Below are 26,216 nucleotides of genomic sequence, written 5' to 3'. Positions count from 1 at the left end.
ATTGCGGTGGCTTCTCTTGTTGCAGAGCACGGGCTCTAGGCGCCCAGGCTTCAGCAGTTGTGGCTCATAGTCTCAGTAGTTGTGGCTCGCGGGCTCTAGAGTGCAGGCTCAGTAGTTGTGGCACACAGGCTTAGTTGCTCCACGGCATGTGGGATCTTCCTGGACCAGGGCTCAAACCCGTGTCCCCTGCATTGGCAGGTGGATTCTTAACCACCGTGCCACCAGGGAAGCCCCAAAAGACAATTTCTGAATCTTTCTTATAACCTGATTGTTAAATACTAAATCCACTGGCAATGAACTTTGCTGGGCATGTAAGTCCTTATGAGAATACTGACAATAAACATTTATCGAGAACTACCGTGTGCCAGGCACTGATCTTAGTGCTTCACAGATATTAACTAAGTTAATCTCCCAACCACCTCATGAGAGGTAAGAACTACTATCCCCACTTACAGCTGAGGACACCAGCACACAAAGAAAACAGGCAGGCAGCCCCAGCCAGCGGGTGGTGGAACTGGATCTGCATGCCAGCAGTCCAACTCAAGGTCCAGGAACCACACTAGACTGCTTGGAACAAGGTTTTGCTCACAGTGAAATACGGAAGGTGGGCTTCCCTGGTGGCGCAGTGGTTAAGAGTCCGCCTGCCGATGCAGGGGACACGGGTTCGTGTCCCGGTCCAGGAAGATCCCACATGCTGCGGAGCAGCTGGGCCCATGAGCCATGGCTGCTGAAGCTGCGCATCCGGAGCCTGTGCTCCGCAACGGGAGAGGCCACAACAGTGAGAGGCCCGCGTACCGCAAAAAAAAAAAAAAAAAAAATATGGAAGGTGGTCACTGCTTCCGAAGGCAAGGAAAGAGATACGTAGTATTTGATTAAGGATGGGAGGAAAATAGCTTAAGGATTAAAAGCACAAGCTTGGGAGCCAGACTGCCTGGGTTCAAATGCTCTACTGTCTCATTAGCTTTAAGATCCCAGGCAAGTCACTTAACCGCTCTGTGTCTCAGTTTTCCTGTCTGTAAAACGCAGATGATAATAATACTACCTATCTCATAGGCTTGTTATGAGAATTAAGTGTTATTATTTGAATAGCACTTAGAACATTGCCTGGCACATAGGCAGCAATATGTGTTTGTTCAAAAAGTGTTTTTCAAGATCTTCCCTGCTGCTAAACGCTGTCTGACACAACACACATACCTGGACACATGTGGACTTCTATCTTGCAGGAACTTGATTCTATGTGATTTATTATGTTCACCATACGATATCCTGGGCATTTAGAATGCATATTCTCAAAGTGATTAATATTCTGTGGACACTGTGAAAAGTTGCACTGTCTCTGTATCCACTGCAGCCTGTTTCTGATTGCTCTATTTCAGTCAGTAGCATTACCGTAATACCCGTCGTCCAGGCCAAAGCCTTGTTACTTTTGACTCAGCTCTCATCTTTGTCCCCGGCACTCTGTCACTCATCATGACCTGTGGAGCCTTCTGTAGACAGTCCTATTGCATCAATCCCTTCTTTCCATTCCCATTGCCACTGCCAGATACAGCCCTTCAAAATGCTGAACTAGCCTCCTAACTGGTCTCCCCAGTCTCTCCTCTTTCTCGCTCATCTCACAAACCTACCAACACCAGATTAACCTTCCCACAATCTCTCTTGCATTGTGTGATTCACCTGCTCAGAACCCTACAATGCTTCTCCATTGCCCGTAGGATGAATTCTCCTGAGCCCCGGCCTCTGCAATCTAATCCCAGTCAATCGGCCTAGATTCATTTCCTACCGTTTGCCAACAAGACCCTCTGGGCCCTGTCTTCTCACAGGCTCCCGAAATATCGTGCTCATTCCCACCTCCCAGTTTTTGTTCATACTTTCTATCAATCTATGTCTCCCCATCATCAGCCCCTTCACCCATTCTACATTCATCTCCTCACTCATTCGTTAATTCAACCAATATTTGCTGAGACTTACTATGCGTGGGAGGTGCTACAATGCAGAAGATTTTACCCCTGCTCTCAATAACCCCCCCAGGTAATTCTACCATCTCAACAAACCTATTTTCTCTTTAAGTCTTCCCAGACCAAGCTTTCCAGGCTGGTCCAGCCCACATTGATCTTCTGATACTCACATTTTTCTACTGTCTTATATTTTGAATTGTTTTATACGTTGGTTTTATTTCCTCCAATAAGACTATAATTTCCTTGAGAAAGGGAGCCGATTTTAGTATCATTACCTCTCGCTGTGCTTAGTATCCCTCACCTACACAGTGGGCATGTCATACTAATGACATTGAACTGTTTTGGCTGTTTTGACGAAATCCATATTGCCTAACATAACCTAGGATTTACTTCCCTTAAAGTAATTCCTAGGTTGGTGCTTTGAAACATAACACTTCCATCAAAGTTAGCCCCTAAGATAATTTTAACAAGGTCATGAGTTTTTGGATGGCAGTTACAACGATCATGCCACCCTTACTCTCACCCCCTGTATTCTCACCTAATGGTGGATCAGGTCAAAAATGGTCCAATCAGTGGCACGTGGAGATGCAGTCTTAATCTTCCCGACTCAAAATTCCCTGCACTTCTGATTGTCTCAAGTGATTAGCAACTCTGAATCATTCAGGACTCATCTATGAACTAGTGAACTGAACAGAGACGGAGCTCTAACTTTATATAGGAAGAGGGGAAGTGACCAATATGAGAATGGCTTCAAAAGAATGTCCACTAGGCTACTGACATTCAGGGAAAACAAATTTACACATCAGCTTAAGCAGAGAGAATTCCTAAAGGAAATATGTTGGCATATATAGGTGTGCATATATATGTATGTATATGTGTGTGTGCCTGCATGTGTGTACAGTTCAAGTGCAAAGCAAATATATATGGTACCATTAGCATAAAAAACTGAAAAATTTTATGTGAATTCATATTTATTTGAGGCTGTATTATCCCTAACTTCACCAACTGAAAAGTTTTTATAAAAGGAATTTTTATAGACTCCAACTCAAATCTTCAATCTAGTAACAAGCATTGATTTATAGTGATTGATAGTTCATGTTTTCCTGGTGGCATACCCTTTATTCTGGAAATACGCTAAGTGAATGGAATGACTTCAATTTATAGAAGTATCATTATACTTTACAAAATCCTATAAGGCAATAATCCATCTCCCCTTAACTTACTCTTTGTTCTCTTACCCCCTACAAAACGGAAACCACACCAAAACCAAAATAATAAGAAGAGTAAATAACTCCTTTTAACTGGAATGACTGATTTTAAAGTATCCCCTAGAATTTTTGCCTAATTGTTTTTAAATTATTAATCACTTAAATAAGTTAGTTATAAGGTAAGTAATAAATCACTCTCACCTACTTCAGTCATATACTTGATCAATTCTTCCTTAGAAAGAAACCCACGTTTAGCTGGATCTAACACCTAAGGGAAAAGAAAAGATAGATATTATATTTTTTGTTTGGTGAATAAATTCTGCATGATGAATTTTTCATGTAAATATAAATATATATACAAAATCTGGAATTTACACACCTCAAAAGCTCGATGAAGGATATCTTCTGGAATTGGTCTGTATCTAATTATGCAATAAAAGGAGTAAATGCCACAGTATTTAGCTCAGTCTCTATATAACAAATGATCACATTAAAAAAAAAAAGCTGCTAACATACTAGGATATTTAATAATACTTCCCTCACTGAAATATTTTTGGGTATCTAGATAATAAAGTTGAAAGTACTCCACAGCCACAAGGAATACTTAGTTAAAAATCACTGGCGGGGCTTCCCTGGTGGCGCTAGTGGTTGAGAGTCCGCCTGCCGATGCAGGGGACATGGGTTCGTGCCCCGGTCCGGGAAGATCCCACATGCCGCGGAGCGGCTGGGCCCGTGAGCCATGGCCACTGAACCTGCGCGTCCAGAGCCTGTGCTCCGCAACGGGAGAGGCCACAACGGTGAGAGGCCCGCGTATCACATAAAACAAAACAAAACAAAACAAAAAAACAAAAAAAAAAAATCACTGGCATGTTTGATGTTATCTATTAGCTTTTTCATTATTGTGGAAAATAATCCGAACAAAACTTGTTCACATTATTATCTCCTCCCAGGTAGATGAAATTACATGCACTAAGACCCTGTGGGATGCACTGGAGGCCAGGAGGCTGGAGCATAGGGAGAAAGGAGGAGAATGTTTTCAGATGATGCTGGAGAGAGAAACAGGGACCAGAATGTGCAGGGCGTTACCATCCATGAAAGTGACTTTGGTTATTTTTGTTTATTTGGGAACAAAATTTCTACAGTAAACCAACCATGGTAAGCTAATGCTACACTTTCTCTAGAAAAATAATTAGAGTTAATTCTTATTTATCATTGATAATTCAAAACAGAAGATAATAAGAATGCTGTTGATTTATGCTTTTTGCAGCTTATTTGCCCTTTAATTACACTTTCCTTATTAGATTAATACTGAAGTGGTTGATACTTCGGAGCACATACCAACCAGCAGTTCAGAAGTATAGAGAAAAATTAGAAGGAAGCTATCCTATGATAAATATCGATTGAGTATAACATATAAAGTGAAAAAGCCAAGTGTTTTGAAATTAATGCAAGTCCAACCATCACCTTACCTTAACAATTGCACTTATTTTCTTACCTTCTTTCCAGTAGTACTTCAGTCATCACTGGAAGAAATTTTTCAAATCGAATGTATCCAGTGGGTTCTTCTTCCTCCACCTAAACATTCAATGAAAAATAGCCACTTAGGGCTTCCCTGGTGGCGCAGTGGTTGAGAGTCTGCCTGCCAATGCAGGGGACGTGGGTTCGTGCCCCGGTCCGGGAAGATCCCACATGTCGCGGAGCGGCTGGGCCCGTGAGCCATGGCCGCTGAGTCTGCGCGTCCGGAGCCTGTGCTCCGCAACGGGAGAGGCCACAGCAGTGAGAGGCCCGCATACCACAAAAAAAAAACCCCAAAAAACCAAAAGCCACTTATTCATTCAACAAATGTATTGAACAACTACTTTTTTCCAAGCACTGTGTCAAGTGCTGGGGATTTGATAGTGAGCATACTTGGGCATGGTCTCCACTGACAGAATTTATATGCTGGTAGCAGAGATATATATCCATCAACAAACAACAAAGCTGAGTGTCTAATTATAAGTTTATGTTAAGTACAATGAAGTAAAGGAGCATAGAATAAAGAAAACTTTTCTGGGCCAAATAATCAGGAAAGGCATTCATGAAGAAATCACACTTGAGGTGATTTATAAAGGAGGGTAGAAGACAATCAGACAAAGACAGCAGGGAAGACAGTCCCAGGTAGATGAAATTACAAGACCCTGTGGGATGCACTGGAGGCCAGGAAGCTTGAGCACAGGGAGAAAGGAGGAGAATGTTTTCAGATGAGGCTGGAGAGAGAAACAGGGACCAGAACGTGCAGGGTGTTATCATCCTTGAAAGTGACTTTGGTTATTATCCTAAGACACTGCTACCCTAAATCACTGAAGGTCTCATAGATGTGTGTCTGAAAGCTCACACTGTTTGTAGGTGAGCCAGCTTCTGCTGTAGTCTAAGCAGATACGACAAGGGCTTGGGTTAGAGTGGTGGCCATGGAGAGAGAAGTGGGTGCTTTCAAGAAATATTTAAGAAGTAAAACCAATAAAACCTGGCACAGCATCTATTATGTGCAAGGATGAGAAAAAAAGAGGAGTCAAGGACAACTCCCAGGATTCTGACTTGCACAAATGGGATGGAGTAATGTTCTTCCCTGAGATAAGGAACACTGGGTAAGAGACCAGGTTAGGGGACCAATCTCAATGTCAAGGACTAAAATATCTATCGAATCCTTGTAATACTTATTAAATAACCAGACGGCCTGTGGAACATTGTTATATCACCACTAATTAAGAGAAGACAATACCTAAGAAAGAATTTTTGGTACCCAGCACCATCAGATGAGAATGAGGAAGACTCATGCCCACAAGGTTCAACTTCGATGGTGTGGCTACCAATACGCTATTGATTTTAACTTTCATGTCACGCTATTTATGAGGGGATGTAAATTTTCCACTCCCTTTCAAATAGTCTATTAAAAGGCTCACACATCCCAGTTCAACAGTGGAGATTTTTAAAGATTTATTCTTTGAGCAAAAGATAAGAAATCTATAGGTGCTGCTAAGCGGAACACACTGTCATCAAATGACAACTATTTTTGAATGTTTATACTAGATTCTTACCTAGTATGAGTGAAGCCCTTGGACTCCACTATCGGCAAAAAATGTCATCCATCTAATGACAGAATGACGTGTTTCAGAACTTCTGAGCCCACCAATACATGAACAATTATTTTCAGCTGCCTCTAGATCCAAGGCAAGCTTTTTGCAAATTAAGGTTCATATGGCTCCAATGTGCTTGAGTAGCACTCTGTAACTCCCAACCCCGCAAGCCTCTTAAAAATAAAAGGTCAATCTCATGAGACTGCCTCTGGAGGGATAATTTTTAAATTAAAATGTTGAGTTTCTATTCTAATTAATCCAGAAATCTGTTCCAGAAGCTAGAGCAATGGTTTGTTTCCCTTTCCCTACCCCCAACAAACCACTGCAGAGCAAACAGTCTTGACCTTGAAAGATCAAAGCTCTTCTTTAATTTTGAGCATCTTCATTAATCTACAAACTGTTTTTAGTTTTGCTAAAGGGAGTTCAACTCTATAGCACTCTCTCCATCACATGAGAATTCACAAACACATACTATGTCCCTCATAATGCTTCCCCCCCCATCGCCACACTCCTGCACAACTTGCACAAGCCCTTGGTGCTCTGAACATGGGTGAAAATGTTGCAGGTCATTCTGGCCTGATAGATCTGTGTAGACCCAAAACTCCACAAAAATAATAAGTTAAAGCAAATTTCCAATAAATCAGGATAGCAGATGAGGCATACATTTTCCTTTTTTTTTTTTAAAGAGGGATAATGAACAAACAGGGACCTTGGGGTTAAAAAAAGGAAGAAGAGGGCTTCCCTGGTGGCGCAGTGGTTGAGAGTCCGCCTGCCAGTGCAGGGGACACGGGTTCGTGCCCCGGTCCGGGAGGATCCCGCGTGCCGCGGAGTGGCTGGGCCCGTGAGCCATGGCCGCTGAGCCTGCGCGTCCGGAGCCTGTGCTCCGCAGCGGGAGAGGCCACAACAGTGAGAGGCCCACGTACCGCAAAATAAATAAATAAAAAAGGAAGAAGAAAAAATGTGTAAGTCCATCTTCAACTTGGGCAGATTGTGAAAATCTTTCTATGACTCAACACTGTCCTCTAGAGGCCACAACTAATCTGTTCTTTTGTACTAAAAGACGTACAAGCAATGGCATAAAAACAATACAATTATATGATATTTCTAAATACAGCATTAATGTACTGTATAATATATACTATATACTACTTTCTAGTATAAAAAGTTTTATATTCTTTAAATAAATTTACTTTTGAATAATTTTAGATTTACAGAAAACTTGAAAAGATAGTAGAGAGTTCCCATATACCCCACCCCACCCCGCCCCAGTTTCCTCTATTGTTTACCCTTTCCTTACCATGGGACAACTACACTTGGTTCATTGTCACAACTAATGAACCAATACTGACACTTTGTTATTTATGCTTTATTTGGATTCCACTGGTTTTCTAAAAGGCATTTTAGGAAATTCCCTGGCAGTCCAGTGGTTAGGACTCTGTGCTCTCACTGCCGAGGGCCTGGGTCCAATTTCTGGTCAGGGAACTAAGATCTTACAAGCTGTGCAGCATGGCCAAAAAGTAAAAATAAATAAGTTAAGTTTAAAAAAATAAATAAAAAATAAAAGGCATTTTAAAAAAACCTGGTACGTTCCTCTACCATAAAAGAGAAACAAGAAGAGTAGGGTAGAACACCACTCCTGGCAATCTGGAAATGAGTGGGTAGAGGGAGGATAAGAGGTGTTTCTATTATTTCTGGTGTTTCTATTATTTCTGGACAAACTAGTTAACTTTATGAGGCCATGAGTAAGACAGGACAAAAACACTACTTTCTAGAAATGTTATGCAATGATGGCTCAATGATTATTTAAATCCACATATTAAAATGTCTTTAAGATTTAATAGAAATATATCAGATATTGAACCATTCTTTATAGTATACTGTATATATATATAGATAGATAGATAGGTAGAGTTATGGGTTGAGTTGTATCTTCCCAAAATTCATATGTTGGAGTCCTAACCCCTAGTACCTCGGAATGTGACTTATTTGGAGACAGGGTACTCCCTGAGGCAATCAAGTTAAAATGAGGTCATTAGGGTGGGCCCTAATCAAATATGACTGACGTCATTATAAAAAGGAGAAATTTGGACACAGAGACATGCACACAGGGAGAACATCATGTGAACATGAAGACAAGCCATCTACAAGCCAAGGAGAAAGGCCTGGAACAGATCCTTCTCTCATAGCCAACGGAAGGAACCAACCCTGCCAACAACTTAATTCTGTACTTCTAACCTCCAGAACTGTGAGACAATAAACTTCTGTTGTTTAAGCCACTGTTTGTGGTACTTTGTTACAGCAGCTCTAGCAAACTTTATACACACACACACAAACACACACACACACGCACATTGTTGTGAACCTTACATGAGATGACATAAAGGTTCTTTGTGAGCCTTGAATTATTATTATCATTATTTTTTTTTTGATGTTGGGGGTAGGAGTTTATTAATTTATTTGTTTTTGCTGTGTTGGGTCTTCGTTTCTGTGCGAGGGCTTTCTCTAGTTGGGGCAAGCGGGGGACACTCTTCATCGCAGTGCACAGGCCTCTCACTATCGCGGCCTCTCTTATTGCGGAGCACAGGCTCCAGACGTGCAGGCTCAGTAGTTGTGGCTCACGGGCCTAGTTGCTCCGCGGCATGTGGGATCCTCCCAGACCAGGGCTCGAACCCGTGTCCCCTGCATTAGCAGGCAGATTCTCAACCACTGTGCCACCAGGGAAGCCCGATTATCATTATTTTAATCAATAGTGTACACACTTCTGATTCTATATCATGCAATGATACCTCCTCCTAAAAGAATCAATCTCTGGTGCTAAAATTTTAGACACATCCTCCATGACCCACCACATGGACCTAACTTTTTACAGAAGTTTGATCTTGCCTCCTATCTGTAAAATGTCACATGGAATGTGACGTGAATGTATTAAACTGCTAGGCTAATATCTTGTCCCTTGAGCCCTGGATCCCTGCCTAGAGGACAGGGTATGTGGATTAGCAGCAGTGATGTCTCCATCTTTGCTGTTCCCCTACATGCTTCTTGGACTGATAGGAGAGGGAAAATAATGGACAGCCACCAAACACCTCCCTCCTCTTCAAAAGACAAAAACAAACAAAACAAATATATCTTGTTACTACAAACATGAATGAGGCAAAGTAAGTTATAATCTAGTCTGTTTCATCTAAGAGAAAGGCTTATGAGCTGGAAAGGAGGTAATAATTAGAAAGTAACCTCAGTAGCATTTATGAATGCAAAGGAAATAAAACCTCTTTGCAGGAAGATCCTCAGCTTAGCCTTCAAGTACCATCCTGTGAATTCATCTTAATAGCCTGCCAGCAGGTGTCCGCCCTGATACACCTGGCTTCTCCTCCTCCAAAGAACTATGGTGATAGAGGCGACCTGAAGACACTGCTTCCTTGCCACACAAAGGGGCCACCTGCACAAGGCTAGCACAGTGCCTTCAGACAGTCCATAGTCTCTTTGCATCCTTGTGGCCAATACAGAGAAGTCTCAATAAATATGTAAATACTGTGGGATTTTTTTTTAAAAAGCAACATTTATCTAAGTCTCAAAGCATGAGGCAAATACTGTTTCTCACTCTACTTTGGTAAAAGTCAATTTTCTTAATCTGTTTTGCTTCTGAGGAAATTCGGGCACAGGGAAGTGAAGTGCCTATCTTGGTCCTCAAAGTCGGTCAGGTGTTCTGATGGGATCATAGCCCAGGGTTCTTTCTTCCATTCCCACAGTGAAATCATCAGGCCATCTCTTTTCTCATTAAAGCATTATTTATTTTAATGCTGAACTCACTGATAGGTATAATAAAACACAGTGAAAATTCATTTCTCCCCAGTGACATACAACCAGTCAATAAACTGAACTATTTCATGCTTCAAGAAAGCAAGATAATACTAGTAGTTAAGATGGTTTATAAAGCACCTACATTTCGTCTAGCTCCAGGTCACCAAATACGATACACATATGATTTTTTAAAACTACTTATAGTAAAAAATATAAAAACAAGGAGATAAGGAGATACTTCAAGTTCGACTTGAATACCACATATACAAATTTGGACATAAATCATGTTTCAAAACCAAAACACAAATACAATTTAGAAAATATTTCTCTACTTTGGATAGAATAAAATAATAACAAAAATTCATTGGCACTTGCCAATTATATTATCTTTACAAATAAAAAATCTTAAAGCTACCTACTTTAGAAAAATTATTTTCTCCAAACATTCCAGAGGCTGTTGTGTAAAAATTGGGATATGTATTTCTTTTGGGTTATAAGTCTCTTTCTTAGTACTGGAAGTATCAAAAAAGACTGAATCATCTTTTGGCTGGACTATCAGAGTCTAAGAATCAACAGGTGGCTAAACCATGTAATCAATAAGGTCCCTTCCAACTGTAATTTTCTATAATTTGAAGTGATGGGGGGAGTTCAGTGGCTGTCAAGGCATTAATTTCCCCATTTTATCCTCAGGTCAGGGTTGGGGTGGGGAGGGTAAGAGGCTCCAGCTACACTAACTGTTTCACACCCTTCAGTTTCATTTTCTCTCCATGGAGGCATTGAGTGTCCCTCCCTACTCCTAGTAGAGTCCTCTCCTATTTGACGGAGGCAGTAAGTATTGAAGCAATTACCACTAAGTTAATCCCCTACCCATTTATATCAAAAGCAATTGTTTAAAATATTGTTGCAATAAGACTGGAGGAAAAGCTCTAACCTGGGTTGAGATTTGGTTAGCACAATAAATATGCAAATACTGTATAAACTTTATTAGGTCCACAGATATATTTAAAATCACATTTATAACAACATGTTAATTCAAAAATATCACTGTTTTTATATTTTATGAAGCAATTTTACTCAAACTCTCTATGTATCTTCAACAACATACCTTCTGGGTTTTTTAAATATTTATTTATTTAATTAATTTATTTATTTGACTGTGCTAGGTCTTCGTTGTGGCATGTGGGATCTTCGTTGCGGCACGCGGGATCTTTAGATGCAGTACGCGAACACTTAGTTGTGGCATGTGGGATCTAGTTCCTTGACCAGGGATCGAACCCGGGCCCCCTGCATTGGGAACATGGAGTCTTAGCCACTGGACCACAGGGAAGTCCCTAGACTTTCTGTTTCTAAGAGTTTGACTACTTTAGATACCTCATGTCAGTGGAATCATTAAGTATTTGTCTTTTTTGTGACTAGCATTTTCACATATCATAATATCTCCAAGTTTCATTCATGTTATTGTATATGACAGAATTTCCTTCTTAAAATGTTACTTTTTAAAAATTAGATAATAGTATGGAAAAATCATCTTGATGTAATATTGAGTAAAAAAGGTAAAATATTCTAGTTGTGTTTGAGTGATGGATACAAGAGAGACTCCCCTATGTTTTTCTTGCCCAATTTTAATCAGCATGTATTTTTTTAAATAATGAAATTTTTGTAATAACATGGAAAATCGTTGTGATATATTAGGGAAAAAAGCAAGGTTCAAAACTATATATACCGAACTGTACTATAAGATTACTGTCATGTTAAAACCATGTACAGGAAAATAATATGGGAGGAAGCGCACTGAAATACTAACAAGGATTGTATTAAGGTGATGGATTGGGGGTGTGGCCAAGATGGCAGAGTAGGAAGACCCTAAGCTCACACCTTCCCACAGGCACACCAAAATTACAACTACTTACAAAGCAGCTCCCTATGAGAATTATTTGAAGACTATCAGGAAAGACTTTTCACAACTAAAGATATAAAGAAGTAACCATAACAAGACAGGTAGGAGGGCTGGAGACACTGTATTGCCAGAACCCATACCCCTAGGTAGGTAGCCCACAAATAGGAGGATACTCACAATTGCAGAGGTTCCCCCCAAGGAGCAAAAGGTTCAAGCCCCATGTTGGGCTCCCTAGCTCAGCGGTCCTGCACCAGAAGATGAGCCCCCAGAATGTCTGACTTTGTGTATAAGAGAGCTGGAGGGCTGTAGGAGACGGAGACTCCACTCTTAAAGGGCACACATAAAATCTCACACACTCCGAACCCTAGCACAGAGGCAGTAGTTTGAAAGAAGCCTGGGTCAGACCCACTTGCTAATCTTGGAGAGCCTCCCAAAGAGGCAGGAAGCAGCTGGACCTCCAAGGGATGAAGACACTGGCAGCAGCCATTTCTGGGAGCTGCTTCTACCACAATGACACCAGCACTGGCAAGTGTCATGTGGAATCCTCCCTCTAGCATATTCGTGCTGGGGGCTTATCCACCCACCAGTGAGCTGGCAGCAGCCCCTCCCTAACGCCCCTCCCCAGGCCATACAGACAGCCTCGATGGACCAAGCCCTGCCCTCCAGTGGGCCAGCAGTGGTTGCCTCCCCTCACCAGGCTGCTCAGCCAACCACATGGGAAGCCTAATCCACGCTCCAGCAGGACCACAGCCACTGCAGGAGGCAGGGCCTTGCAGCCAACTGGGCTGGGGACCAGCCCCGCTTACTAGCATGCCCACAGTAGTCAGCCCTGCCACAACAGAAGGGCACACACAGCCACAGAGGGGGCATATAGCTCTGGTGACCAGAGGGGAGTGTGCTGCTGGGCCCCATGGGACTCTCCTACATAAGGCCACTACTCCAAGATTGGGAAACAAAACTGGCCTACCTAATACATAGAAATAAACAAAGAGAATTAAGCAAAATGAAGAGACTATAATAAGAGACAAAGAAGGACATTATATAATGATAAAAGGATCAACCCAACAAGAAGATATAACAACTGTAAATATATATTCACCAAATACAGGAGCACCTAAATACATAAAGCAAATATTAACAGACATAAAAAGAGAAATCAACAGTAATACAATAGTAGGGCACATTAACACTCCACTTTCATCAATGGACAGATCATCTAGATAGAAAATCAATAAGGAAATACAGACCTTAAATAACACATAAGACCAAATGGACTTAATTGATATTTATAGAGCTTTCCACCCAAAAGCAGCAGAATACATTCTTTTCAAGGGCACATGGAACATTCTCCAGGATAGAGCACATGCTAGGCCACAAAACAAGCCTTGGTAAATTTACAAAAATTGAAATCATATCAAGCATCTTTTCCAACCACAATGCTATGAGGCTAGAAATCAATTACAAGAAAAAATCTGCAAAAAAACACAAACATATGGAGGCTAAACAATATGCTACTAATCAACCAGTGGATCACTGAAGAAATCAAAGAGGAATTAAAAAATACCTAGAGACAAATGAAAGTGAAAACATGATGATCCAAAACCTATGGGCTCAGCAAAAGCAGTTCTAAGAGGTAAGTTTATACTGATACAAGGTTACCTTAGGAAACAAGAAAAATCTCAAATAAGCAACCTAACCTTACACCTAAATCAACTAGAGAAAGAAGAACAAACAAAACCCCAAGTTAGTAGAAGGAAAGAAATCATAAAGACCAGAGCAGAAATAAATGAAATAGACTTAAAAAAAAAATCAATGAAACTAAAAGCTGGTTCTTTGAAAAGATAAACAAAATTGATAAACCTTTAGCCAGACTCATCAAGAAAAAACGAGAGGGCCTCCCTGGTGGTGCAGTGGTTGAGAGTCTGCCTGCCGATGCAGGGGACACGGGTTCGTGCCCCGGTCCGGGAAGATCCCCATGCCGTGGAGTGGCTGGGCCCATGAGCCATGGCTGCTGGGCCTGTGCGTCTGGAGCCTGTGCTCCGCAACGGGAGAGGCCACAACGGTGAGAGGCCCGCGTACTGCAAAAAACCCCAAAAAACCAAAAACAAAAAAAACAACAAAAAAGAGAGGGCCCAAATAAATAAAATCAGAAATGAAAGAGAAGTTACAACTGCACACAGAAATACAAATGATCATGAGAGATTACAGTTTTATACCAATAAAATAAACAATCTAGAAAAAATGGATAAATTCCTAGAAACATACAATCTCCCAAGACTGAATCAGGAAGAAATAGAAAATATGAACAGACCAATTACCAGTAATGAAATCGAATCAGTAATTTAAAAACTCCCAACAAACAAAAGTCCAGGATCAGAAGGTTCATGGGTGAATTCTACAAAACATTTGAAGAGGAGTTAACATTTATCCTTCTCAAACTATTCCAAAAAAATTGAATAGAAAGGAACATTCCATGAGGACAGAATCACCCTAATACCATAACCAGACAAAGACACCACAAAAAGAGAAAATCACAGGCCAGTATCACTAATGAACATAGACACAAAAATTCTCAACAAAATGTCAGCAAACCAAATTAACAATACATTAAAAGGATCATACACCATGATCAAGTGGGATTTATCCCAGGGATGCAAGGATGGTTCAATATTTGCAAATCAATCAATTTTCAATTTGATACACCACATTAAAAAACTGAAGAATAAAAATCATATCATCATCTCAATAGATGCAGAAAAAGCTTTTGACAAAATTCAACATCCATTTATGATACAAACTTTCAATAAAATGGGTATAGAGGGAATATACCTCAACATAAGAAAGCCCATATATGACAAACCCACAGCTAACATCATACTCAATGGTAAAAAGCTGAAAGTATTTCTTCTAAGATCAGGAACAAGACAAGAATGCCTACCCTTGCCACTTTCATTCAACATAATATTGGAAGTCCTAGCCACAGCAATCAGACCAGTGTACACAATATCACACTGTGCACAATACTACACAATATGTGTACACATAAAATACTGTCTTGATTACTGCAGCTTCATGTAAATCTTGCAATGAGGTAGTGTAAGTCCAACTTTGCCCTTTCTTGTCAAAATTATTTCAGTTGTTCTAGGTCTTTCACTTTTCCATTCAAATTTTAGAGTCAGCTTGTAAATTTCTTCAAAAAAGCTTGCTGTGATTTGGCTGAAAATGTACTGAATCTATAGATCAATCTGAGAAGAACTGCCGTCTTAAAAATATTGAGCTTTCTAATTCATAAACAGGTATATCTATGCATTTATTTAGATCTTAATTTCCCTCTATAATGTTTGCTGTTTTCAGTGTATATGTCTCGCCTTTGTTAAATTTCATTATTTCACTGTTTATGCTATTGTAAATGGAACTGCTTGCTTAACTTCATTTTTCTAATTGTTAATTTCTAGTTTATAGAAATATAATTAATTTTGTATGTTGACTTTGTAGCCTGTGACCTGGCTAAATTCATATATTAGTTCTAATGGCTTTTAGTAAATTTCTTAGGATCTTCTAGATGAACAATCATGTTGTTTGAAATAAAGACAGTTTTACTTCTTATTTTCCAAACTGTGTATTTTTTATTGTTTCTTGCCTTGTTGCACTGGCTAAGACTTCAAGTACTATGATGAATAGGAGTGATGAACATAGACATTCCTGATTTTAGGTTAAAGCATTGAGCTTTCACCACTGAGTAAGATGTTAGCCTTAGGTTTTTTTGTAGATGCCCTCAGCCAGGTTGAGAAGCTTCCTTTTATTCTTAGTTTGCTGGATATTTTTATCTTCAATGGGTGTTGAATTTTTTCAGTGTTTTTTTCTGTATTTATTGAAATGATCATATGGTTTATCTACTTCGTCCTGTTAATGTAGTAAATTACATTGATTGATGTTAAGCCAACCTTAAATTTCTGGGATAAACGCCACCTGCTCAAGATATATTACCCTTTTTAACATATTGTTGAAATTGATTTGGTAAAATTTTATTAAGGACTTTTTGCATCTATGTTAATAAGGTCTATAGTTTTCTTTTCTTGTAATATGATTGTCTGGTTTTGGTATCAGAGTAATACTAGCCTCAGAAAATGAGTTGGAAAAGTGTTCTTTCATATAATATTTTCAGAAGGGTTTTTGTATAGAATTGGTACTACTTCTATAAATGTTTGAGAGAATTCACCAGTGAAGTCATCTGAATCTCTAGCTTTCTTTGTGGGAAATTTTTAATTATAAATTTAATTTTGGTAATTGATATGAGACAATTCAAATTCTCCAGTTTTTCTTGGGTCAGTTTTGGTAATTTTTATCTGTCAGGGAATCGGTCCAATTATCTAAGTTGCCAGATTTATTGCCATAAAGTTTTTCATGTTTCCTTATTATCCTCTTAAAATGTTTGAAAGATAATGATAACCCCTCCTTTATCTTTTTTTTTTTTTTTACACAGAAGTTACTCTTTAATTTTTGCTTCAAGAAGCAGGGATCAGTGACTACAGATCTCATACTATTAAGAATTCGTAGAAGGGAAACTTCATAATTAAATTGAAAGATTATTTTTAAATTTTTATTGAAGTATAGTTGATTTACAATGTTGTGTTAGTTTCAGGTATATAGAAAATGATAGATATATATATACTCTTTTTCAGATTCTTCTCCATTATAGGTTATTACAAGATATTGAGTATAGCTCCCTGTGCTTTCCTTTAATCTTGACATTGGTAATTTGTCTCTTTTTTTTTTTTTTTTTTTTTTGCGGTACGCGGGCCTCTCACTGTTGTGGCCTCTCCCGTTGCGGAGCACAGGCTCCGGACACGCGGGCTCAGCGGCCACGGCTCACGGGCCCAGCTGCTCCGCGGCATGTGGGATCTTCCCGGACCGGGGCACGAACCCGTGTCCCCTGCATCGGCAGGTGGACTCTCAACCACTGCGCCACCAGGGAAGCCCGGTAATTTGTATCTTAATGTCCTTAGCTATAAGTTTATCAGTTGTATTTGAAAAGACCAGTATTTTGCTTTCTGTGATTTTCTCTGTTCATCTTGTATTTCACTGATTTCTGCTCTTTATAATTTTCTTCCTTCTATTTATATTGGGTTTACGTTGCTCTTCTTTTTCTGGTTTCTTAAGATGAGAATTTAGATAATTACTTTTAGATCTTTTTGTCTTTTCTAATATAAACACTTAAAGTGCTAAACTGTCCCCTAAGTGCTGCTTTACCTGCATGACACAAAGTTTGACACACTGTATCTTCATTATTGTTCAGGGAAAAATATTTTCTAATTCCCCTTATGATTTCTTCTTCGATTCATGAGTTATTTAGAAGTATGCTGCTTAGGGACTTCCCTGGTGGTCCAGTGGTTAAGACTTCACCTTCCAATGCCGGGGATGCAGGTTCGATCCCTGGTCGGGGAGCTAGGATCCCACATGCCTCAGGGCCAAAGGACCAAAACATAAAACAGAAGCAATACTGTAGCACAGTATTGCTTTAAAAGTGGTCCACACTAAAAAATCTTAAAAAAAAAAAAAAAGTATGTTGCTTAATTCCAAGTATTTGAGGATTTCCTAGTGATATTATTCTCAGTTGATCTCTATTTAATTCTTTTTTTTTTGGTATCAGAAAACATATCCTGTATGATTTTAATTTTTAAAAATCTGTTGTGACTTGTTTTATGGCCCAGTACTTAATCTATCTTAATGAACATCGCATGTACACTTGGAAAGAACATGTATTTTGTGGTTGTTGGGGGTAGTGTTCTATAAATATCAATTAGGTCAGAATGGTTGATGGTGTTGTTTGTATCTTCTACATCTTTGCTGATATTTTATGTAGGTGTTCTATCAATTACTTAGAGAGGGTTACTGAAATCTTCATCTGTGATTGTGGAATTGTCTGTTTCTCCCTCTAATCTGTCCATTTCTGATTTTTAAAAATACATTTATGATTTTTAAAACTGCCTGATGAATTGACCTTTTTTTAAATCACTGTGCAATGTAATAATCTCACCAACATTGGTATTATTTTCCCAACATCCTTTAGTTCTCCTTTATAATTACTTTAAATTCTCCATAATACCACTTAGGTTTGAACTTTAAAGGATGCAGACCTCTAAATATCCTTTCCACTTGTACTAAAATGCCATTATCTCCTCCCAGCTCTTGCACACTGAAGATCCTAGATAGCTCTAAATTAATATTAAAGGAAGAATTGTTTAGTAAACTGTATGTATGTTGGCAAAATTTTTATTAACCTTTCTTACAGTTGCTGGGTTTTGTGATATTCCACACAGGCAGAGATTATTTGGGGCAAGTGGCTAACTACAGAATATTAAGTGGAGGGATCAATGCTGAGTGATTTTTTAAATGATCTATTTCAAGAGATACATCAGATTTCAAGTTGATCTCCAGGAAGTGGAGGGCTGAAAGTTAGTATGCATCAACACTAAAATTCAAGTAAATGACAACTAGAGAACCACACACAGATTTCAATTTTTTACAGAAGAATTTAAAACATAGTCATTATTTCATTTCAGAGCAAATGAGGCAGAAACATTTCAGTTCTGAAACTATGACAGAGCATTTAGCAATATGACATTTACCCCTAGATGTTTACTATTATGTAGCTTTGATTTTCTAAATGTATTTGAATCATACAAATATCTACATGCTTTTTTCCTCTCAGTTATTTGGGAAACTTCAAAAAGGGTAGTCACACCCAAAGCTTTTTAAGCATTTGGCTAGAATTTAATCTGAATAAACTGTGTTGTGAGCAAGTACAGAAAAACATTTATGGGCTTAAACAGCTCAGTGATCCCTACGGGTCCATAACTGTTCTAAATATCTGTAATTTTCAAAAGTTGTGTCAATGTACCTAAGAAAACTGTAAAGACAAAATAAAACATTGGGACCTGAGCACCTACTGTGGTTAACTACCCAAACCCACGGGGGCATTTTGGTAGAGAGCCACCTACAGAGCAAGCAAACCCAAACACGCACAGAGGGCCCACAAAGTAACAGCTGATTCCTCACAGTTATTAAATTTAATCTTCATAAAAACACTATGGTATTGTTGCATTCCTTTTGCAGATGTAGAACCAGGCTTTGAAAGATTAAGTGGCTCACCAAATGCGACATGGTCATAAGTGGTAGCTATGGGATTTGAACCTAGATCTCCTGACACTAGATGTGGTATTTGCTCTACTTTGCCAGAGAAACCTACAGATCAGGAGTTGGCAACCTTTTTCTGTAAAAGGCCAGATCCTTTAAGCTTTGCAAACTATATGGTCTCTTAACTCCGTTCTTGTAGTAAGTAAACAGTCATAGATAATATGTAAGTAAATGAGTCTAGCTGTGTTCCAATAAAACTTTATTTACAAAAACAGGTGGTGGACTGGTCCAGGGGTTGTGGCCCAGGGGTTTTGGCCCAGGGGTTGTGGTTTTCTGATCCCTGCTACAGATTAAAACATACAAGCAAACCATAAAAGAATTAGGCTCTAAAGTTTCTCATCTACTGACTTTCAGAGACATTTTCATTACTGCTCCCTTACTCTACTCAATGACACACAATAATTATGATTTCACTATAAATTCATCTTCCAGTTCCTAGGTCTTCCACAGTGCCAACTTTCCTCTCTCTAACACAAATTCTAGCTTTGATGATGATCACTTTATGGGAGTGATCAAAACCTTTTTTTTTAAACAGTGAGGACCAATGAAGGAAAACAGATTTTTTCCCCCTCTGCTCAGTAATAATACCTTTACTGGATCCCAAAATGAAAAAACAATTTCCTGCTTTACTGAATACATTTAAATGCTAATGAAAAATTGGTACTTCTTTTTCGTTATCAAAATGCTAACGTGGAGCAAGAGAGTCATCTTTCTAATCTTCCATGTGCTTTAGAATTCAAAACATGTCTTTTTTTTTTTTTAGATGTTGGGGGTAGGAGTTTATTAATTAATTAATTTATTTTTGGCTGTGCTGGGTCTTCGTTTCTGTGTGAGGGCTTTCTCTAGTTGGGGCAAGCAGGGCCACTCTTCATTGCGGTGCACGGGCCTCTCACTATTGCGGCCTCCCTTGTTGCGGAGCACAGGCTCCAGATGCGCAGGCTCAGTAGTTGTGGCTCACAGGCCTAGTTGCTCCGCGGCATGTGGGATCCTCCCAGACCAGGGCTCGAACCCGTGTCCCCTGCATTAGCAGGCAGATTCTCAACCACTGCGCCACCAGGGAAGCCCAAAACATGTCTTCTTATACATTATTTCATTCATCTTTGAAGCAAACTCTGAAGTAGGTGTCATTATGGAGAAACTGATATTTACAGAGGTTAAGCGACTCACCCAGAGTCACAACTCCTTCTCTTCTGTGTAACACTAAAGAAGCAAGTACTGTGCTGGGTGCAAGGAAGGAGATAAATAAAATCACACTTCCTTGCCTTTCTCCTTATCCTCTTTGTTGATCCCTGGCCTCCACGAAAACCCACATACCTAGATAAGCAATTCTGAAAAGATTCTTCTCCTGGTGGTTGCCCAGGTAGTTTTTTATTCCCTTCAGGCCTCTGCCTTGTTTTTTTTTTTTTTTTTTGGCAGTACGCGGGCCTCTCACTGTTGTGGCCTCTCCCGTTGCGGAGCACAGGCTCCGGATGCACAGGCTCAGCGGCCATGGCTCACGGGCCCAGCTGCTCCGCAGCATGTGGGATCCTCCCAGACCAGGGCTCAAACCCATGTCCTCTGCATTGGCAGATGGATTCTTAACCACTGCGCCACCAGGGAAGCCCTGTTCTGTTTGTTTTGATGCTGAAATTATCATAGATTTAACTATGGAGCCCCTTCAAGCTGGCTCCTGTATTTTTTTTTTGCGGTACACGGGCCTCTCACTGTTGTGACCTCTCCCGTTGCGGAGCACAGGCTCCGGATGCACAGGCTCAGTGGCCATGGCTCACGGGCCCAGCCGCTCTGCGGCATGTGGGACCTTCCCGGACCGGGGCACGAACCCGTGTCCCCTGCGTCGGCAGGCGGACTCTCAACCACTGAGCCACCAGGGAAGCCTGCCTCTGCCTTGTTGAACTGAAAGCTGTATTTGAAAACAGATTGGACACTTTTCTGGAAAACCAAACAGGGCATGAAGCTCTCTGGTCTTGGGCTGTTCATCACCGCTTTATGAGATAATTCCCTCCAGCAACTCATCTACACTATTACAAATAAGCATTTTCAAAATTCAATGTCAAGGTAGTTATTATTTTATTTACTACTGCTTCTGAAAGTTAGTTATATTTCCCCAAATATATTCTGTAGTCTCTACTGCTTCTATCCCCTTTGAACTGACGTTATTTACTATATTCCTTCATCTGTCAATATTCCCTCGCATATAGTCAGTCCCCTGTGTCTACTGGCCTTTCTTCAACTAATTATAAAGTGTGTGATATCTAAAGTGAGGTCCTTACTTGATCCATTGCATTACCTGGTCATAAACATTTCTTCAAGATCTGATATTAATTCTTGCAGATCCTGTTGATTTGCTAATTCATATAGCTGTCCTAATGTCTTCACTACACACATTTGGTAGTTTAGGGCATTTTTCACTTCAGGTAAGGATTTTTTTTTTTTTTTTTAATTACAAGAAGATGGAGTCACGCAGAGAGTCTGCTGAATGGAACTTTCTTAGCCCTACTTACCTCTGCAATCAGATCATGTAGCTCTCCTTCACTAGGGCAGCATCCTAATGACCTGATAATTGTTCCGATCTCTCTGGGGAAAAAAGCAGTCAATTGCTTTAGAATATAAACTCTGAAAAGACAAGTGCTGTATTTCTCTAAATTATTTCAGAGCAGATGTAGCGTAGCAAACAAAGTCATACAATAAATATTGCCTCAAGAGGATGGAAGGTAGTTTCTGAGGAAAGGAAAAGGCAGACAAGTGAACCCAAGAGAGAAGAAAGAAGGATCTGTGTTGACTGGCAAGTGCAAGCCCTGCCTGGGCCCAAATCAAAAAGTTCTCGAAAAGGAAAAGAAAGGAGGGAGAAATAAGAAAAAGAAAGGTCAGCCACTTACTGACTGGCTTTAAGTGTTAGTTAATTCTTTTGAGCCTCAGTTTCCACATCTGTAAAATGAGGATGATAATTTCTAATGTGGTGAAGTCTACATTAGTGGCAGAGAACCTAAAAGCATGAGCTCTAGTGGCAGACTGCTAGGGTTCAAACTCCAGCCCTGCAATTTGCTAGACTGGGCAGGTTAATCCCTGTGCACATAATCCTGCCTGGGAGGTAAAACCCAGTACCTCCCTTGAAATACTCAGAACTGGACTGGGAGGGGCTGAGGGCAAAGAGCCATCGTAACATAAGCACAGCTTTCGGCAGAGCAGCCACCCAGTGAATATCAGCTACTCCCCACCCCGCCCCATGGTAATTTAATTCAATTCAACAAATAGCCTAAGGAAAGTAGAATTATATTCAGCACTCCCTGGGTGCTGAGACAGAGGATTTATAATAGATTGTTAAATATTTCCACTGAAAATGATTAAAAAGTTGTGACATTTTGAATGTTAATTTCACAAATATTCACTTAACTAGAATATTTAGCTTCTTTACCATTCTGGCTAATATTGGTGGTGTTATATTTGCTGACTATTTTACTGAGAAAATATTTTAAATAAGAATTTTTAAGTTCTTCACTTAAGGAAGCTGCAGGATGAGTATCAACTTAAGAGAAAAACCTAAAGTCAGTAACTGTGGAAGACAGGATTCTCGACGTTCACTGATTGATCTGAAGGCCAGCTAAACATGTACGGTCTTCACGCCAACTCTATTTCACATCTCCCTGAGCACCTTAGGCTCAACACCTCTGCACTGCTTTTCCTGCCCACAGCCCTCATTGAGGCAGGATCTGAACATGATGCTACTACTACACACCAAAAATATTTTATGAGATTATACTTTCTCTCTAGAAGCCCCTAAAGATGACCCACGAAACTGGCCAACACCAATGTAGTAATGTTCTTGTAACATCAGATGGGGCTATTGCATACATTCGAACAAATAGTTAATGAGGCAGGGACAAAAAATATAATTTGAGAAGTATTCACAGATTTACCCCCTCTGTAACCTCCTAGGCCTTCTGTTCTTCGAATCAGAGAACTGCTTCAACTCCAGATGCAGAAGGACAAGAATAAAGGCTTCCTTAACTCACAGAAACAAAGGGAGGGTAAGGAAGGGAGATGGGAAAGGCCTGAACGCCCTTGCAGGTTAGAAATCTCAGGGAGGTGGGATGGGGAAAAAGAGAAATTTCAGGCCTGAGCCGTGCAGTACCGTAGCTACTACCTCCATCTGGCTATGGGGCACTAGCAATGTGACTAATCCTGACTGAAATGGGCTCTAAGTAAAAAATATACATGGACTTCAAACACTTAGTGTGAAAAAAATGTAAAATATCTCATTAAAAATTTTTTATTGATTACATGTGGAAATCATAGTATTTTAGACATCAGTTAAATAAAACATATTGTTAAAATGCCCTTTCTTTTACTTCTTTAAAATATGGTTACTAGAAAATTTTAAATTATATGTGTAATACTCTTTTGATGGTACTTTTCTAGGCAATAGCGGCCATCATGTTCACACTTTGCAAAGACAAGTACAGCACATAAAGAGAACATTAGAATTACAGTGTGCTGTGTCAGCAACATAATCAATCCCCTCCTTGTGCTGCTCTGAGAAACTTTCAACCTTATTTCTTTATTTATTGGCCGCACCTCGCAGCATGTGGGATTTTAGTTCCCCGACCAGGGGTTGAACCCGTGCCCCCTGCAGTGGAAGCATGGAGTCTTAAACCACAGGACCACCAGGGAAGTCCCTCAACCATACTTAAATGAAGTCCTTTGTCGCTGACCCAGGTCTCATGTCTTCTGCCAACATCTATGAAACAGTAACAGACTAACTTACTAGCTTTCAAGGGGGATAAAAGCAAACCATAGACTTGACATGTATAAGGATGCACAGGAGAAAATCTGGGCTGGAAGCACAGATCTGGTAACAAAGCCACGGGAGTAGAAGAGCTCCTCTAGGAAGAGTATCCCGGCTGGAAGAGATGACAAGCCAGGAAGAGCTCAGAGGAGTACTTACACTGACACAATGGTCTAGTCCCCACACTAGACACAGGGAAGAGGAGCCAGGGGGTAAAAGCAGAAATTCAGGACAGGGTGGTGTCATGGAAGCTAAGGAAAGAGATGGAAAAATTGAGTCATCTTTGGCATCAAATGCTGCTGGGAGGTCGAGTAAGACAAGTTCTGAGAAATGTCCACTGGATTTAGTGAAGAAGGAAATCAGTTCTGAATTTTTTGTTTTTGTTTGTTTTGTTTTTGATTTTTTTTTTTTTTTTTTTTTTTTTTGCGGTACGCGGGCCTCTCACTGTCGTGGCCTCTCCCGTTGCGGAGCACAGGCTCTGGACGTGCAGGCTCAGCGGCCATGGCCCATGGGCCCAGCCGCTCCGCGGCATGTAGGATCTTCCCGGACCAGGGCACGAACCCGTGTCCCCTGCATCGGCAGGCAGACTCTCAACCACTGCGCCACCACGGAAGCCCAGTTCTGATTTTTGATCAAGGATGTTTCACTTGAAAGTGGGGGAGAAATCAGATTGCACTGGGTTGAGGTAGATGGATCTATAAAGTGAAGGGGAAGAAGAGATGTCTGGAGGGGGACATGGTGTCAAGGAAGATTTTTTTTTTAAATTTAAGCCCAGAAAAAGGTGAGCATGTTTTAATACCAATGGGAAAGAGCCAGTGCAAAGTAGAAGGCTGATGAGGGCACCGTCGACTGAGCAGGTGGGCTTCCAGAGGAGGTGGGAAGGGCTGGGCCAGGTGCTTAGTGCTGTGTCCACACAGCCATCCGATCTGAGGTCCTGCCACCAGCACGTTGCTACCTGTGAGAGGGTGGCAGGATCCTCCTTGCAGCCTTAGAAAAGTTTATCCCTCTTTCTACTTCCCTTTGAAGAACCTATCACCATCTTCTGTTCTTCTGAGTGCATCTAGCTGGATTGTCACACTCTGCCTATGCAGACCACAGAAAACAAAGCCTAATGATGTCCTCTAAGCATCAAGAAACTTCCTTCTCTCTAGTCCTGAGACACAAAGGCCTGATGATATAAGAGAAAAGGGCAAAGACCCTTCGGCTGATGAGTCCACAGTGGCCTAAAGAACAATACAAAACTCAAGAGCTCACCTGCACACAACAGGTCTGCTAGCTCACCCACCCTGCCTCCTGTGGAAAGCTAACCTCTTCGTCTGTGCTCCGGGGCTCTGGAAGCTGTGGTCAGGATCCCTTCGGCTGAACCTGGCACAGAGGAAGGCGATGCTACCCCCGCCTTCAGGCCTCGGCATCTCAGTAGTACAGTGATCTTCCTTCTCCTTGTTTTTCCTAAAGACTGCATCAGCCTTGGGATCCCAGTGCAACATGAGAGAGGAGAAGGAGAAGCCAACGAACGGCTAAGGTTGACCTCTTCCTGGTCTTGGCACATGGGAAAATGGAATTTGATTAGATTTAGAAAAATACAGAAATGTGACACATCTTTGTCCTCTATTTCATATCTGTAAGCCTAGTTTGTGGCTGGGAGTGGGATATGAAGGCCTGCCTCGCCTCTGTGTGGAAAGGCAAGGTCCTCTGCCAAGAGTGAACGGGGAGGCATGGGCTCTTACCTGCCACTCACCACCACGACCTGCCTCTCTAGGCACCCGTTTTCCAGATGGCGAGCCCGGCCCTCGCTCTCACACTCTAAAGCCTGTGCTTCACTGGCTCTGCTGCATATTCTCTGTGTGCCCCTCCAGAACCCCTCTCCATTCTTCCCCTGCTCCACTCCCTGAGGGCCTAACCTCCTACTGCACTGGCTCCCTTGGCCCCAGGCTTCTGGTTGCAGCTGTCCAACTCAAGGCAGAGCATTGCAGGTTTCCGTGGCTGGGTCACATGCTGCCCAAAACGTAGGGGCTTAAACAACAACGAGTTCTTATTTTTCATAATTCTGTGGGTTGGCTGGACGGTTCCTCCACTGGTTTCCCCTGGGCTCACTCACGCAACTGTGTTTAGCAATTAATTAACCTACACATATGGTTGTTCAATATTCTATAGTAAACCATTCAAAATTGCCATTACCACCACCGTGGATTCTGGGCCCCTTAACTTCCATCCTGCCTGCTCTAATGATCCATAACCCCGAGCATCTCTAACTTTTACTTTCCT

General features: G+C 40.8%; 1 protein-coding gene across 1 annotated transcript in view; it reads right to left on the bottom strand.

Annotated features, from left to right (window-relative positions):
• EFCAB2 (EF-hand calcium binding domain 2) overlaps nucleotides 1-26,216 on the bottom strand; it is a 146,504-nt gene that overhangs the window by 20,902 nt on the left and 99,386 nt on the right. The window contains exons 3-6 of the mRNA XM_004284522.4: nucleotides 21,670-21,742; nucleotides 4,659-4,738; nucleotides 3,543-3,585; nucleotides 3,365-3,431 (exon numbers count right to left, since the gene is read on the bottom strand). Coding sequence (XP_004284570.1) covers nucleotides 3,365-3,431; nucleotides 3,543-3,585; nucleotides 4,659-4,738; nucleotides 21,670-21,742 — 263 coding nt within the window. The remainder of the gene's footprint in view (nucleotides 1-3,364; nucleotides 3,432-3,542; nucleotides 3,586-4,658; nucleotides 4,739-21,669; nucleotides 21,743-26,216) is intronic.

The sequence above is a fragment of the Orcinus orca genome, chromosome 1, assembly GCF_937001465.1.
Source record: "Orcinus orca chromosome 1, mOrcOrc1.1, whole genome shotgun sequence".
NCBI lineage: Eukaryota > Metazoa > Chordata > Mammalia > Artiodactyla > Delphinidae > Orcinus > Orcinus orca.
This window is presented reverse-complemented; position numbering and strand designations above follow the sequence as displayed.